The sequence below is a fragment of the Sparus aurata genome, chromosome 7 (genome assembly GCF_900880675.1).
Source record: "Sparus aurata chromosome 7, fSpaAur1.1, whole genome shotgun sequence".
Lineage (NCBI taxonomy): Eukaryota > Metazoa > Chordata > Actinopteri > Spariformes > Sparidae > Sparus > Sparus aurata.
The window spans coordinates 10,142,579-10,158,718 of record NC_044193.1 but is presented as its reverse complement, the minus strand read 5'-3'; the positions used below and the strand labels follow the sequence as shown (position 1 = coordinate 10,158,718).

The following is a 16,140-nucleotide window of genomic DNA, read 5'->3' as shown; positions in this document are numbered from 1 at the left end:
TCACATAGATCTTATAGTTGTCTAGGAGAAATGAATGAGACACTACTGAGATCTCTTTTCCAGTTTTCGTTTCCTCTGGGTGTATGTCTTTTTGAGTTCTTTTAATATCCACTGGAGGTTAGATTACACATCTGGGTTGTTTTTTTGCACCCAAAGTTCATTTGGTCTATTCTAGGCAGAGACCAATCCTACATCCAAGTTTTGTGGGAGCCCATTTAGTAGTTTTTATGTTATCCCGCTGACAAACTAATCAACAAACAAATACAGAAACAAATGGACACAAGTGACAACAGATATCAACCATAGATGTTTTTTATTATAGTATACATTATAGCCCACTATGATTATAGCATATTTTACATATAGTTTGTGTTGTACTGTAATTGATAGACAAACAAAGGCTCATACCCTTTTAAGGGTCACTCTGTGTTTAATTAGCTGTATTTAGGTGGAAGAGAGTTCCAATTTGAGGCTATAGAGTTGCATTTTGAAGACGTACTACATTCCCATTGTTAAATGAAGTTAACACAAAAAACACTCATGAAATTGTAAATAAAAAGAATGGTGATCTTTGCTCATTGCTGACAGATATAGGAGCTTGCAGAATATAAAATAATGCACAAGCTTTTAGGCCCAGCCACAGCACTTGCAGCTATCTCGAAAGACCAAATTAGTTGGGCAGTGTTGAATCCAGGTGATGCCGTTAGCACAATTGTAATAGGAATTTGGAGCATCAGGTTTGGCATAAACCCCACCAGGCTTTGTTGCACAGAAGTCGACTAGGTCTTTGGATGAAGCAGTGGTTGTAGGTGTCAGACCAAATGTAGTTTGAGGTGGATCATTTGTGATAGACAGGGTTTCTGGATTTGTGTTGGCTACTGGTGTGGGAATGTTTGTAGTGGTTCCTGGTGTGGGAAGCTTTGTGGTGACTTCTTGTCTGGGAATGTTGGTAGTTGTTTCTGGTGTGGGGATGTTGGTGGTGGTTTCTGGTGTGGGAATGTTGGTGGTGGTTTCTGGTGTGGGAAGGGGAGCAAGATCTGTAGAAGAGATTGTGAACTGTTAGCAGTCTGCACAGTCAAGACACATTTGCAGATGTCAAAGGATTAATGCTCTTTGGAATATAAAAGACATATTTTAACTTTCAATGTACACCTATAAGCCAAAGAGAAAAAAAAGTAGAAGGAATAACTAATAAAGTCCTGAGCAGTTTCTGCAGTATTTTTCTGCTTGGGGTGCTACTGCTATTAAATAGTGATGTTGCCATGAGAGGTGGTGCTTAGTATGAAGCTATGGTTTGGTTTTGGTTTGTAGGCAGGCTTGTATGGTCCACTTGAATGCCAGAACCCAAGGTTTCCAAGCAGAACATTGTAGTGTAATGAGATGCTAGTCCTTCTCAGGGTTGGCCTGATCAGTATGTAATTTTTTTCTTACCTGGAAACAAAAGTGAGCGTAGGTGGCTGATGAGTGGGTAGTTTCCCTGTCCACAGAACTTTCCATTGAAGTCATCCAGATCAAGAGACCAGACAAAAGCTCCTCCAATTCTGTTGTCTTTTAGGTAACTGACCTGAACAAATGATAAGAGAAAAAAACTTAAACAACAATGTATTGTATGTACTTTTTCAATTTAACATAACGACACCTGGTATTTTGAAAATAATTGATAAACACTTTTATCAACTTAGACTACCTTAGTTGTTAAACTTTCTTTGTTGTCATATCCAACCCACTCATTTTGTTTGACAGCATATGGAACTTTCTGGTCCGCAATCAAGTGGACAGTGGCCCCTTGAAGAAAAGTGCAAATCTGGCAAAAGGGTGAAATTTTAAAGCAATGGATTTTAGCTCTGTGGTGGGTCCGTGTATCATCTGATCATCCAAATATTCCATTTAATCTGGCAAACGAAAAATGAAAAAACGAGTCAATATTTTGTTTTTCTGTTTTTCTGTATGCACCAAACATTGAAAACTGGTGTTTATTTTCCTTTTTTCAGCCCAAACCAGGGTAACCAGAACAAAATTATGAATCTAATTTACATTTTCTGTTATTGTTATGCCATTTCCCAAGGTACATTTCTGCTGTGTGGCCAAGCTTTGGTCATGCACAATGTATCGTCTTGTATTTCTGGTCACCAATTACGTTTTCAATGAAGCATTGAGGGAAAAAAAATCTCTTCGGTCAAGCCAGCCGTGGTTCGCGTTTGCTTTGTCATATCAGCCACACCTTTTTGCCAGTGCATGAATCTACTGACATTTACGGTAATTGTACTGAACCCACTCTGACTGTGGGTCAGACTGCAGTCTCACAATCAGACCCATGAAACATACGTTACTTTTACAGTAATTATTCCTGGTAATAAACTAAATGTATCACAAAGGTATCCTTCCAGATTTTTTACATGAATAATATGAAGTACTTTTACTGTGTACTTTTTGAGTAATCATGTGTCAAAATCCTTAACAGAGAACAAGAATAAGTATTTTTGCCCAAATTTGGTGTAGAAATTTTCTTGTAACAGAGTATTATTAGACTGTGGTATTGCTCCGTTTTTGTTAAGTAATATATATTTCCTCCAACACTGTGCAAATCTGAAACTTATAATAATAATCCCTATATATTATATTATATGATAACATTTTTATTCTTGTGATCTGATCAGGATTTTGACCAAGCAAACGCGAACCACGGCTGGCTTATATTTAGCGACCAGAGATTTTTTTTTTCCCCCAATGCTTTATTGAAAACGTAATTAGCGACCAGAGGTACCAGACTATACATTGTGCATGCCCAAAGCTTGGCCACACATTATTTCGTTTCGGTTTCCTTGTTTGTTATATTTTCCGTTTTGGGCTGAAAATAGCAAAATTAACACCGGTTTCAATGTTTGGTGGATACAGAAAAACAGGAAAACTAAATATTGACTTTGCCAGATTAAATGGAATAATTGGATGATCAGATGATACACGGACGGTGGTGAATTCATAAAAATCATTTTTAGACTTTATCAGTAACATAGAGTTAATGACAAAGCAAAGACTGACTGTTGCCAGTTTCACCTCATAATAAGACAGGATGCCAGCCTCCTTGGTGAAAGTACCAGCAGATGCAGGGCCGCTTGCTGGTGCGCCAACCTGACTGGACAGGGTAGACAGGTGAAATGCTCTCCCGTATGCAGCAATGCCCATGTTTAGTTTTTCTACAGGTGCTCCCATGTCCTGCCAATACCTCATGGCAAAGTCCTGAAATGTAAATAAAGATATGCAGCAGACAAATTTAAAATATAGCACAAATATTTTTCTTAACTTTAAGAAATCAGCAAAAGACAAAGCACATTAATGCATCTTTCCATTCACAACTTTAGAAGACAGATATTAGAAGATAAAATAAACAGTAGGTGGCACTTATTCTCCACCATTGTAGAAGAACAAGGTGCAATCAGATGACATAATTAAAAGAGTGGCAGTCAAACCTCAAACAAAGAAAAGGTAAGATGGAAATATGACATTTTTGTATGATTGGTTTAATATTAGAGCATCTTGCAGCCTCCTCATAGCTAATCGCAGATCTTATGTATTATGTATACTGTTATTTTTAACCTCTCTAGTGGATCAGTAAATATTTGAAATATATTAATTATCTTTTTTTAAATGACCAGTGATTCCACTCATGTTTTTGTTTATGCACCCGAAAATACACTTAAAAACAGATGGATTGAAATACATTTACTGGAAATGGATTACGCAGACATGAAATGAATTCCTGTACTCACAGTATTGAAGTAAACATGGTCCCAGATGTCTTGGGATCCCTTGTATAAAGGGCTATGATGTCCTGTCGCACTCTCCCAGGCACCATGAAAGTCATATGTCATGACATTAAAAAAATCCACGTACCTTATGAAATGCATGTTAGATCAGTTTCAGCAAAACATGATAAGAGGATATTATGGGGAAAATTTTGTGATCAATATATCGGTGTACTTTGCGATCTCTGTGATTTCATAACCAGCATCAATGGTTCTTATCCCAGCAGACACAGCAGCAGAGATCATTAATCTGGGCTGGTTAGTTGCTGTTCCCTCAGCTGCATAAGCCTCTAGCAACTCCTGTAGAATCATGGGAAAGTCACTTCATGTTGAACCAGGACAGTAATTTTGAATCTTACCTTGCATAAAAATGTGAATCTCTGCTTGTCCTCCAGAGGACTTCCTCTTGTAGCGGGGTATTCCCAGTCCAGGTCAAGTCCATCAAAACCATGTTTTCTCAGTAGTTTGATAGAAGACTGGACAAATGTGTTTCTGTTGGCTTGTGTTGACACCATTGAAGTGAATCTGGATCACAAAGGAATTTTTAATGCTACCAGTAAAACTGACCACTTAGATATTCACATGCTTGTGCAATTATTTTCCAGCAACCTTGGTATGGTTTGAATGTATTAGGTATTAATATTTCTATTGATTGGACTATGTTTAAGTGTAAATTCTATTAATATGTAGTTTCCAAAAATTACGTCACATATTTTATTGTGACGTAATTTTATTGTTACGTGGGGCGGGTGTGCGTTTCTCTCTCTCTCTTCCCTGTGTTTCTTTCTCTTGCAGGTAGCGCTCCTCCCCCGTTAGCTGAGCACACCTGAGCGGAATCGGGGCTCTGGAGTGGGCGGAGGTGTTATAAGGGCCAGAGTACAGCGACACAGGGGGGGAATGACACACGAGCAGCAGCACACCAGCGGAGACTCTTCTCCTCCCGTTTCCTCCTGGCCTGATGGTTCGAGCCAGGTTACGAAGTCCTTTCTCCCCCCCCCCCGTGCGCCTTGGGTGCTGAGGGTTGATTGTCTTTGTTATTCTGCTTTCAGGGCTGGAGATCACCGGCAGTTTTGTTGTTCGCCTTTTGTTTTAGGTTTAGCGATCATTTAGGCAGTTCAGGGGAAAGGTGCGGGAGCGACGGCCCATTGTGTGGCTGGTCCCGCATCATCCCACGTTTGGTTTCTTTTTGCCGGGGTCTCCTGTCCCTCTTTTGTTTGCTCCTGTTTTGTTTTTCTTTTTTTTTCCCCTCTCATTTTGGGAGTTGCTGCTGCTGATCATTGAGTTTTGTGTGCATGGGATATTTCCCTGTTTGTATTAACTTAACAGGGATTTGTTTTTTCTGTCGGGGTGGTGGTGTCATTTGCTCCTGAAAATGGAGTTTAACCTCGAGGACTTTGTAGAACAGCCTACTTTGAATAAGTTACATACTTGCACGAAAGACAACTTGTTGGCTATTGCGGACCATTTTTGTGTCACTTTGCTTAAACAGGCGAAAAAGGAGGTGGTAAAGTCGGAGTTGGTGACAGCTTTGACTGATAAAGGGGTTTTTCCTTGTGAAACCACTGTGGTTGCAGAAACTTCATCTGCAGGGAGGACAGATCCGACGGTACAGCTCCGCTTGAAGGAGTTGGACATAGAAATGCGCCGACTGGCAATAAAAGAGAAAGAACTTGATTATGAATTGCAATCTAGGAAAATCGAGGCTGATAAACAAATTCGATTGAAGGAACTCGACCTGAAAGGGCCTGATTTTGATGTTAATAAGTGCGTTCGTTTGGTCCCTCCCTTTAGTGAACAGGATGTGGATAAATACTTCACTCTGTTTGAACGCGTCGCAGAAACGTTAAAATGGCCTAAGACCATTTGGCCGTTACTTTTGCAAAGTGTCTTTACAGGCAAAGCCCAAGATGCTTACACATCCATGTCACCTGAGTCGAGTCTGGAGTATGAAAAGGTCAAATCAGCTGTGCTGAGAGCGTATGAGCTGGTGCCAGAGGCGTATCGCCAGAAGTTTCGCCGCTTAAAGAAAACTGATGACCTTACCTATCAGGAATTTGGTCGCAATAAAGAAATTATGTTTGATCGTTGGTGTCGGGCTACAAGTGTAGCTGATTTTGTTAGCCTGCGTAATCTGATATTACTCGAGGAATTTAAGAACTGCTTACCAGACAGGATCGCCACGTATGTGAACGAACAGAAAGCATCCACAGTCTCTGACGCGGCGGTCCTGGCTGATGAATATGTTCTTACGCATAGGTATAACTTTGAGCGGCCTCACCTGTCCGCTGAACGTAGTGCACCTGTAGCCAATCCTTTTGTTTTCCCTATAAAGTCACATCTTCAAGATGAGGCTAAGCCTCCTAATAAAGAAAGTGCTGACACAAAGGACAGGCCAATCTGTTTTTATTGTAAAAAGCGCGGACACACCATAAGTCAATGTTTTGCTTTGGAAAAACAAAATAAATCCCCAAAAGCCGTAAACCTGTTGAAAACAGAATTCTCCCCGAAAATACAGTTCGGGCCTAAGCAGCCCATTCTAGTTGAGTCCAATCTTGATGTGTATGCCCCGTTTCTTATGAAAGGCACCGTGTCCCTATCAGAACAGTCATCGAAAATCCCCGTTACCATCCTGAGGGATAGTGCAGCCTCACAATCGGTCATCCTGGAAGGGGTGCTTCCATTTTCAGATACGTCCTCTACTAATACTAAAGTCTTGGTTCGAGGTTTTGGTATGCAGTACGTGGGTGTACCTTTGCACACGGTTCATCTAGACTCCAAGTTGGTGAAGGGGCCCGTGGTGGTGGGCGTAAGCCCGCAGTTTCCTATTAGTGGGGTTTCTTTCATTTTGGGTAACGACTTGGCTGGGGGTAAAGTGTTGCTAAACCCTGAAGTTACGGCTGTTCCACTGTCGGGGCACTCCGATGACCTGAGCCAGAGGTTCCCAGAGGTATTTACAGTCTGTGCGGTCACTCGGGCGATGCGAGCCGGACAAAAGAGATGTTTAACGGGTGGGAACGGTGAGGTAGAGGCGGCTGACATTTTCAGGGCTAAGTCCGATTGTCCAGACCCCGCGCCACTAGTTCCCCCTCCCACACCATCTACACCGGTAGTCACTCCTGAAGCTCCGACTGTTTTCTCTCCTGCTAAGGACCTTAGCGTCAAAGTAGAGATGTCGCGGGAACAACTTATTATCGACCAAAAAGATGACTCATCTTTAGCTCTCTGTTTTGATGCCATCGTTCCGGCAGGTGAGGTTGAGAAGTTGCCCACCTGCTACTTTCTGCGTGATGGGGTGCTTGTACGTAAATGGATGCCAAGATACGCATCCTTACAGGATGATTGGGGTACACTGACTCAAGTGGTAGTTCCGAAACCTCGCCGGCAGGAAATTCTAGTACTAGCTCATGATAATCCACTCGCTGGCCACTTAGGGGTTAATAAAACGTATGATCGTATTCTACGATGTTTTTTCTGGCCAGGGTTAAAGCGTGACGTGAGACAATACTGTAAAACCTGTCACGTGTGCCAGGTTGCGGGTAAACCGAATCAGACCATTCCACCTTTCCCGCTTTACCCGATTCCAGTGGTGACACAGCCATTTGAGCGAGTTATTGTGGACTGTGTTGGTCCTTTGCCGCGGACAAAAGCGGGTAACAAGTTTCTCTTAACCATCATGTGCTCAGCAACTCGATTTCCTGAAGCTGTTCCTCTGCGAAAAATTACGACTAAAACCGTTGTGAAAGCCCTGTTGAAGTTTTTCTCGATGTTTGGTTTACCTAAAATAGTGCAAACTGACCAGGGATCCAACTTCATGTCACGAATTTTCGCACAAGTGCTGAAGCAGTTGGACATCACTCATTACTACTCTAGTGCGTATCACCCAGAAAGTCAGGGGGCGATTGAACGTTTCCATCAGACTTTAAAATCTATGCTCCGCACTTACTGCATTGAGTCCAATAAGGACTGGGATGAGGGTGTCCATCTACTTCTTTTTGCGGCCCGAGAGGTGGTTCAAGAGTCTTTGGGGTTCAGCCCAGCGGAGCTAGTGTTTGCACACACAGTGCGCGGCCCTCTCAAACTACTGCAGGAAAAGTGGCTGGGTGGTGACGAACAAAAAAATCTGTGTGATTATGTAAGTGATTTTCGTTCCAGGCTTCACCACGCTTGTGAGTTAGCAAAAGAAAATATGTCCGTTGCTCAGACGAAGATGAAAACGTGGTTTGATGTGGGTGCAAAGAGTAGATCTTTCAACCCAGGTGATAAAGTGCTGATGTTGTCACCTATTCATGGCTCTACTTTGCAGGCTAGTTATAGCGGACCATATCTAGTCCGAGAGAAAGTAAATGACCGAGATTACATAATCACGACGCCTGAACACAGACGGAAGAGCAGATTGTGTCACATAAATATGTTGAAGCCTTACCTGGACAGAGAATCTGTCCCTGTCAATACAGATGAGAAGGTGGTTGTGTCGCTGTCCAGTGTTGAAGTGATTAATGAGGCGCAGGGGACTGGGGTGCTGTCCGGTGCTGATTCCCCGGAGGCTCTGGTGGCCCCAGCCGTGTCCGACGATGAAGACATCACTGGACCGTCTGCCGTCATGGTCCAGGGACGGTTGAAAAACTTTGAAATGCTGTCTAAACTGGATGTGTGTCTCCCGCATTTAACTCAGGCTCAGCATGAGGATGTGGTCAGTCTGATAAAATCCCATCTCTCTCTGTTTTCAGATGTGCCGACTAGGACGAATGTGCTGCAGCATGACATTGATGTTGGCGATTCGCCGCCAATTAAGCAGCATCCATACCGGGTCAACCCCAATAAGCGCCTCCGTTTACAACAGCAGGTCACCTATATGCTGGAAAATGGCATTGCAGAGCCCAGCTCCAGTTCATGGAGCTCACCGTGTCTATTAGCCGATAAGTCTGATGGCTCGGATCGGTTCTGCACAGACTTCCGTAAGGTAAATGGGGTCACTAAGCCAGACTGTTATCCTCTTCCCCGAGTTGAAGACTGTGTTGACCATGTTGGGAACGCCACATATGTAACAAAGCTTGACCTGTTAAAAGGGTATTGGCAGGTGCCGCTGACTCCGCGGGCAAGGGAGATTTCTGCATTTGTGACACCGGGGGCATTCCTGCAGTATACAGTGATGCCCTTTGGGGTGCGAAATGCACCTGCTACATTTCAACGGCTTGTAAACATAGTCTTATCAGGCTTGTCGGGGTGCGAGGCATATCTGGACGATATTGTGATTTATTCGAATTCGTGGCATGAACATATTCGACAGCTTAAAGCGGTGTTCACGAGGTTGTGCGACGCAAATCTCACGCTTAATCTGGCTAAGTGTGAGTTTGGGCGAGCTACTGTTGAGTACTTGGGAAAAGTTGTGGGACAGGGCCAAGTTAAACCAGTGAACTCGAAAATTGAGGCCATACGGTCGTTCCCTGCTCCTGGATCCCGTAGGGAGCTGCGTCGCTTCTTAGGGATGGCGGGGTACTACAGATGTTTCTGTAACAATTTTTCTGCTGTAGCCGCCCCTCTTACCGATCTGTTGAGCCCCAAAACGCGTTTCCACTGGTCTGAAAGTTGTCAGCGAGCGTTTGACTGCGTGAAGGCTTTGTTGGCTCATGCGCCCGTCCTGGCGGCGCCTGCGTTTGACCGCCCGTTTAAAACTGGCTGTTGATGCCAGTGACGCAGGGGCGGGGGCTGTCCTGCTCCAGGATGGGGATGATGATGTGGAGCATCCTGTCTCATACTTCTCTAAGAAGATGTTACGGCTTCCTCCGATACTTAAATAGCACGGCTCAAAAGAGGAAGCAACACACAAAGAAATGCCACTCACAAAGTCCGCAAGAATGCCAAATTTATTATTACTCTCAGAGAGAGGGAAACAAAAACCAGGAGCAAACAAAAGAGGGACAGGAGACCCCGGCAAAAAGAAACCAAACGTGGGATGATGCGGGACCAGCCACACAATGGGCCGTCGCTCCCGCACCTTTCCCCTGAACTGCCTAAATGATCGCTAAACCTAAAACAAAAGGCGAACAACAAAACTGCCGGTGATCTCCAGCCCTGAAAGCAGAATAACAAAGACAATCAACCCTCAGCACCCAAGGCGCACGGGGGGGGGGGAGAAAGGACTTCGTAACCTGGCTCGAACCATCAGGCCAGGAGGAAACGGGAGGAGAAGAGTCTCCGCTGGTGTGCTGCTGCTCGTGTGTCATTCCCCCCCTGTGTCGCTGTACTCTGGCCCTTATAACACCTCCGCCCACTCCAGAGCCCCGATTCCGCTCAGGTGTGCTCAGCTAACGGGGGAGGAGCGCTACCTGCAAGAGAAAGAAACACAGGGAAGAGAGAGAGAGAAACGCACACCCGCCCCACGTAACACCTGCTCATGAAATTATGTTTATTTTGTTGTCATTTACTAGCATCTCACATTTTTGTACGTGCAATGGACCAGTAAAGGCATAAATGTTCTTGTAGTAACTTACTTTCTTGAGCTTAAGGTCCAGCCACCAACTGCTAACAGGGTTTTCAGCAGTGGATTTCTGCAGAGGCATAAAGTTTAGAAAAGAGCATTCAACAAAACACAAAATTCAACATGATTTCCATCAAACGTAAAGGTCAAAACACTGACCTGGTTTTGAGTCCATTAAAAGATTCATAGTTTTGTGTGTCAGCTTCAGTTTTGGGAACCAGCTCGTGTCGGTCGTTAATGTCAGAAAAGGCATAGATCAGATGAGTACACATGTTTGGATCGATATCTGAGACCCGGAACTTCCCATCCTCAGCTCTGTTCTCAGCATAACTGTTATAATAACACACCAGCCTGGAGGAAGAGACTGAAGCATGTACGAAAATCATGGCTTTTTAGTTCCTTTTTTGAAGACATCAATTATATCAGGGTCCTTGTTTACAAACATTTATTGGTTTGGGGACATTATATAAATGTTAGAAGTATTCTTGATTATGATAAATGCGTTACAAACTTACCCAAGCTGACAATGAGCAAGCAGAGACCTTGAAAAGAGACAGATTTGGTCAGTGTGTGGTTAAAAAACAAACTTAACAAGTCAGTCATCAAAATTGCAAAAAAATGAAAGAAAAAGGGTTTTCTCACTTTCTTCTGATCTCTAGCTTTGCAAGTACCCATATTAACCAATACTTTATTAGATATATATAACATATTAATTTGATTAGGTCCCCTAGTTAAGAGATATTTGGACATTATTAACGCTTTTTTATTACATTAGCAAAGATAACATTTATCTTGCATGTTACAAAGGAAAAATTATTATTCTTGTGTTCGTAGCTGCGAATAAGGCCCGCACTGAGCAAAGCATATTAAGATTATATATCATGTACAACAGCTTACATACTATCATTAAGCAATCATAGTAATAGTATTCTGAAAATTGAAAAGAATGTAATTGACTGACGTGCCTTACCTGCAGTTAGAGTGAGCTTGCACATTTTCTTTTTGACTGTGTGGATAAGCAGAAATACAAATACATGTTTAATATGCAGCAAAAAAAAAAACAGAACCAAAACAAAACAATAAAAAATGCATTTAAAGTCAAATTGTGGCCATATTCATACCACAACAGATCATGTTTTGTGAAAAATGTTTGTTAGCACAATGGTTAATACTAGGCATACAGGGCTCAACATTAGCACCAGCAACTAGCCAATTGCAAGTAATATTCGTAAGTGGCTGGTAGATTTACTTTACTCACCAGCCAAAAAAACAAAACAATGGGAATATACATATTGGCTGTCGATTTCCATTGTTTCATAAGTCATTCGACCAGTCAAATAAATAATACATTTTGCACTGTGCAATTTGAAAGTAAAGTGAGAACACTGGCAGGAAAATGAGAACACAGTAAAAACTTAAAAAGTCACAATCAAAAATTTTAAATTGATGTTATTGAATAAAAAAGCAACTGTTTGACTGTGATCAGGGTGCTCTTGTGAAAAAGTGAACGAACCCTGAATAGATAATGTATTTCTTATTTTTTTAATTGTGGCATGCAGCAGCACTGGTTTAAGCATGTTAATAACATTAAACAATGTAAAGAAGTGCCAACTGGAAACAAATTGAATTTGTCATAGGTGATATTTGGATAATAATACATATAGACATCAAAATAAAAATACAATTTCTTTATTGTGATGCCATGGTCATGTTAAACCTCCCCGATGAAAGCTTGATGCCACATATGACCAATGCCGTGACAATAAACTCATTTTAAAACTTTAAAAAGGAGTGTCTTGGAGTTTTCCTATAATTTTCATGACAACATTCACATAATGGGGAGAGCACGCAATAACCGTAACATTAGGTGCAACAAAATAGAAAGATGAAAAGTCTGTATAAGTCTGTATCAAATTAAAAGTAGTACTTACAATGATATCAGTGAAGGAAGCATATACTGTCTCTCTGCTTTGATGGATGAGTGATGAATGCCTTGCTGTGAAGCTTTGAATTGGGTAGACAGCTGAAGGGGTGTGGCGGTTGATTTATGATCAGGATAAATAATGTTACCTAATGCCAGACCGTTTTGTCACGAATTCAGTTTGTATTTACTGAAATAGCATGACGACACCATGTTTAAATGTCTTACTTTTAAGACAGGGATTGAGAATCCTGCAGTCATCAGTTTTAATATGCAAAACTCATTCAGATTACTCAAGGACAAACATTTGAGCTGGCTGGCAAAGAGCACAGTGGTCAAATATAACATTATATTTTCACTGTGAAAGCTTTTTTATTTTGGAATTTAGAGCAGAGAGAAATGAAATGCAGAGTTGAACCAGGGATGTTGCAATTACATGGTCTACATCTTAAAACTGTAGACGATCCGTCACCTCTGTACTATGTTATGACACATTGTGGTGATGTTGTAATGGACTGCATTGTATTGGAAGTTTCTTAAAACCTGCCTATCTATAGAAACATCAAAACACCTTACAACACAGCTACAGTCATTAATAGAGCCAAATCTGTATTTATATAAGCAGCATTAATTCATACATGTAACACCCTAACTAGGTTAGGCAACATTAACATACTTTGAAATATCACTTTTTCTACCATGGCCCTGAGCCTTTAAAACCAATTAAAGCACCTGAGTTAAAACAGAACACAACCAGAACAATCCAGTATGAAATAACCAACAATGCATTACTTTTATGTTAATTTACAACCCTACTTCTCATAAAGAGAAGCTGAGAAAACAGATTAACAGGGCTGGGTTAAGCAAACAGATATGCAGGTTTTTGTTGAAGATATGTTATCTCTGTGTGGCAATCCTAGAGAGTAGATTGGAAGGGCTGCTTAGATGCGGTACTTTAGTGCTTGTGGGAAGTTTTGACTTGCAAAAACAGCATTACAAATCAAACTTGAATGAAAGACAATAAGCAAAATAAGGGGTGGCTTAAATTTGTTGTGAGAAATGGAATGAAATGCAAAGTCTTGGACTGAAGTCAAATATCACAAATGTTCTAAATCTCTGGGGAAAGTAGACTCATAATAATCAATTACTCTTAACTGTCTTAAGCATGTAAAACACAATGTATGCGTGTATCATTTGCATTCTTATGTATACACACTATGGAACATAAAAAAAAGTTTACAGAAAGTTAATACATTAAGGAGATGTTTCAACAAGTATTAAACAGCTGGAATAGGATTTAACTGTCTAACCAAAGTTATACTGTACAGTAACCTCAATTTACACTGTAGTTTGTTGACATGACACTATAAAGTAGCTGGAATTGAGTTTTGGGGGATAGTGATGTGTGATCAATAATGTGTGTTAAGCCTTTTTTGTTTGTCTTGTTTGTATTCCTTTCTCTCTCTAACCTTTTTCCAATCTCACATTCCTTGTTAGCTTCTATTTATATAGTCACAAGCCGGTGTGGCAACATGCATAAATGGCATCTCAATGCAAAAAGGAATGTGCTGCCTTATACAACAGCAGAAATATGTGCAAATTCAAGCCCGGTGAGCAGAATGTCCTTAATCACTCTCTGCTGCACCTTCGATAAGCATCTCCCTGCAAATCACACAGGTGCAACTTGTTGTTAAATTTAGTGTCAACAAGAATCTCATGACTATACCTGTCTTATGAAGATGACAAGTTTTCTAATTTTATAATTCAGATACTTGGCAGCATTACAGCAATGCTAACTAAAGGGAGGCAGGGCACAACAATTCATGACATGCTGTACAAGTACAGTCTTGCTACTGATGAAAATGATGTTTGACAATAAGCTTTGTAAGGCAGGTGACAGTAGTTGACAAATGGTTAAGTTCACTGCTGTGAAAGTACAATGAATGATTTACAAAATCTTCAGATTCTAACAGTAGAATATTTACAGTACAGCAAAATAAATCTTTAAGAGTTTTAAAAATAAGCTGGAGGGTTAGTGTGACAAACTGGCAAACACATGGATACGGTTGGCAGCACATCTTTGATAGAGGTGTTAACCTTGGATGTTTTTATTATCATAAGCATACATACAACACAGTAGTATATTGCAAATGAAAGACACCCGAAGGCTAAGGCTCTCGCAAGGATCACCATTGTCTGTTTCATAAGGTACAAAATAATAAAACGTATGGTTCAATTAGCTATCCTTAGTGGAAAAAACTCATAATTCAGATTTGAGGTAATCAGTTGCATTTAAGTACCCCATTCCCACTGTTAAATGGAATCAACACAAAAACACTAATGAAATTGTCAATAAAAGAATGGTGATTTTTTTGGCCACTAGTGGGATGTAAAATGATGTGCAAGCTTTTAGGGCCAGCCACAGCACTTGCAGCTATCTCGGAACACCAACGTAGCTGGGCAGTGTTGGATCCAGGTGATGCCATTGGCGCAATTGTAAAAGGAACCTGGGGCATCAGGTTTGGCATAAACCCCACCAGGCTTTGTTGCACAGAAGTTGTTGGGCTTGTCTGTGGTTTTTGATGGAGTGACTGTAGGTCGAGGACGAGGTGTGGTTTGAGTTGGATCTTTGTTGGAAGGTGGAGTCCCTGGATTTGTGGGAGGTTTTGGTGTGGGAATTGGATGAAGATCTGTAAAATAGGTGGTTAATTATTATCAGTCTACACAGTCAATGTTAACAGAAGTCAAGAGATATATCTCTGTGGATTATAAAGGAAATATTTCAACTCCCAAAAGTAGAAGGACTATCTGGTGAAGTGATCACACTGATCATCTTGTTACAATACAGTGTTCTACTAGAAACCTTGGGGTCTGGAATACGTGTGTGCAACTTGCCATTCCTTCATGGCGACAGCACTCAGCACTCACAAAATGGCAATGACCGTCTTTTAGATAGCTGAAAGACTAGCTTTGTACCCTGAAAAAAGGTTCCAGAGCAGCAACAACATTTTGCTGTTCTGAAAGCAATATTTGATTTAATGATGTCACAATATAATGGCTCTCGTCCAGTCTACAGTTAGGTTTTCAGAGTTTTCAAAGCATGTCTAATGATTGCTCAAATGGATTGGAATTTGGGAAATTTGGAGGCCAGGTCAGATCCTCAAGTTCTTTGTCTTTTTTAGGCTTGTTCTGAACAGATTGTGCAGCAGTTGTCCTGCTGGGTGTGCCACTGCATTACGTTGACATAAAGAGGTGAAATACATCTGCAAGGGTGTTTAAGTAGGTGTTAATATCAAGTCACATCCACATGAATGCTAGAACCCAAGGTTTCCACCCAACAAGATTATCAGTGTTATTCTATTCACATCAGTGTGTAATTCTTTCCTACCTGAAGCTAAAAGAGAGCGTAGATGGTTGATGAGGGGGTAATTTCCCTGTCGACAGGACTGTCCATTAAAGTCATCCAGATCGAGAGCCCAGACAAAAGCTCCTCCAAATCTGTTGTCTTTTAAGTAACTGACCTGCACAAATAACAATAGAAAACCTAAACAATGATGTACTTATGCACTTTACATTGTATTTAATATGACCTTGACATCAGGTAGGCCTATCTTGCAAATAATTGAGTCCCACTTGTATTGACTTTGATTACCTTAGTTGCAAAACTTTCTTTGTTGTCATATCCAACCCACTCATTTTGTTTGACTGCATACGGAACTTTCTGGTCAGCAATCAGGTTGACAGTGGCGCCTTGAAGAAAACCACAAATCTGAAAGAAGAGTTACATTTTAAAGTTCAAACCAATATATTAATGCTGTCGATGACACCATAAGAAAGCCACTTTTTAGATGTTCAGCAACATAGCTGATTAATAAGAAAATTACACTGACAGTTAAACTCAAAGAATCGTTGCCAGTTTTACCTCATAATAGGACAAG

At 41.2% G+C, this 16,140-nt stretch overlaps 2 protein-coding genes across 2 annotated transcripts in view; both read right to left on the bottom strand.

The window, feature by feature from the left end:
• Positions 1-386: 386 nt before the first annotated feature.
• Positions 387-12,239, bottom strand: LOC115584511 (chitinase-3-like protein 1). Its single transcript, XM_030421971.1, has 12 exons — positions 12,213-12,239; positions 11,252-11,287; positions 10,797-10,823; positions 10,441-10,645; positions 10,295-10,351; positions 4,163-4,328; positions 3,979-4,103; positions 3,768-3,891; positions 3,055-3,237; positions 1,688-1,804; positions 1,432-1,564; positions 387-1,037 (listed from the first exon to the last, which is right to left on the bottom strand). Exons 2-12 carry the CDS (start codon positions 11,274-11,276, stop codon positions 628-630), a joined length of 1,572 nt encoding a protein of 523 aa, XP_030277831.1. The 5' UTR covers positions 11,277-11,287; positions 12,213-12,239; the 3' UTR covers positions 387-627.
• A 2,024-nt stretch (positions 12,240-14,263) lies between these two features.
• The window catches only part of LOC115585718 (acidic mammalian chitinase-like), a 6,533-nt gene continuing 4,656 nt past the window's right edge, over positions 14,264-16,140 (bottom strand). The window contains exons 9-12 of the mRNA XM_030424326.1: positions 16,125-16,140; positions 15,855-15,971; positions 15,591-15,723; positions 14,264-14,892 (exon numbers count right to left, since the gene is read on the bottom strand). The exon at positions 16,125-16,140 is cut by the window's right edge and continues 167 nt beyond it. Of these exons, the coding sequence (XP_030280186.1) occupies positions 14,612-14,892; positions 15,591-15,723; positions 15,855-15,971; positions 16,125-16,140 (547 nt within the window). The 3' untranslated portion in view covers positions 14,264-14,611. The remainder of the gene's footprint in view (positions 14,893-15,590; positions 15,724-15,854; positions 15,972-16,124) is intronic.

Excerpts from the sequence above, each read along its gene's own strand:
- LOC115584511 (XM_030421971.1), bottom strand. The coding sequence starts at position 11,276 with ATGTGCAAGCTCACTCTAACTGCAG. Across the intron at positions 3,892-3,978 it reads GAAATCACAGAGATCGCAAA|GTACGTGGATTTTTTTAATG; the intron begins GTACACCGATAT and ends GCATTTCATAAG. Across the intron at positions 3,238-3,767 it reads ACCATGTTTACTTCAATACT|GACTTTGCCATGAGGTATTG; the intron begins GTGAGTACAGGA and ends TTTACATTTCAG.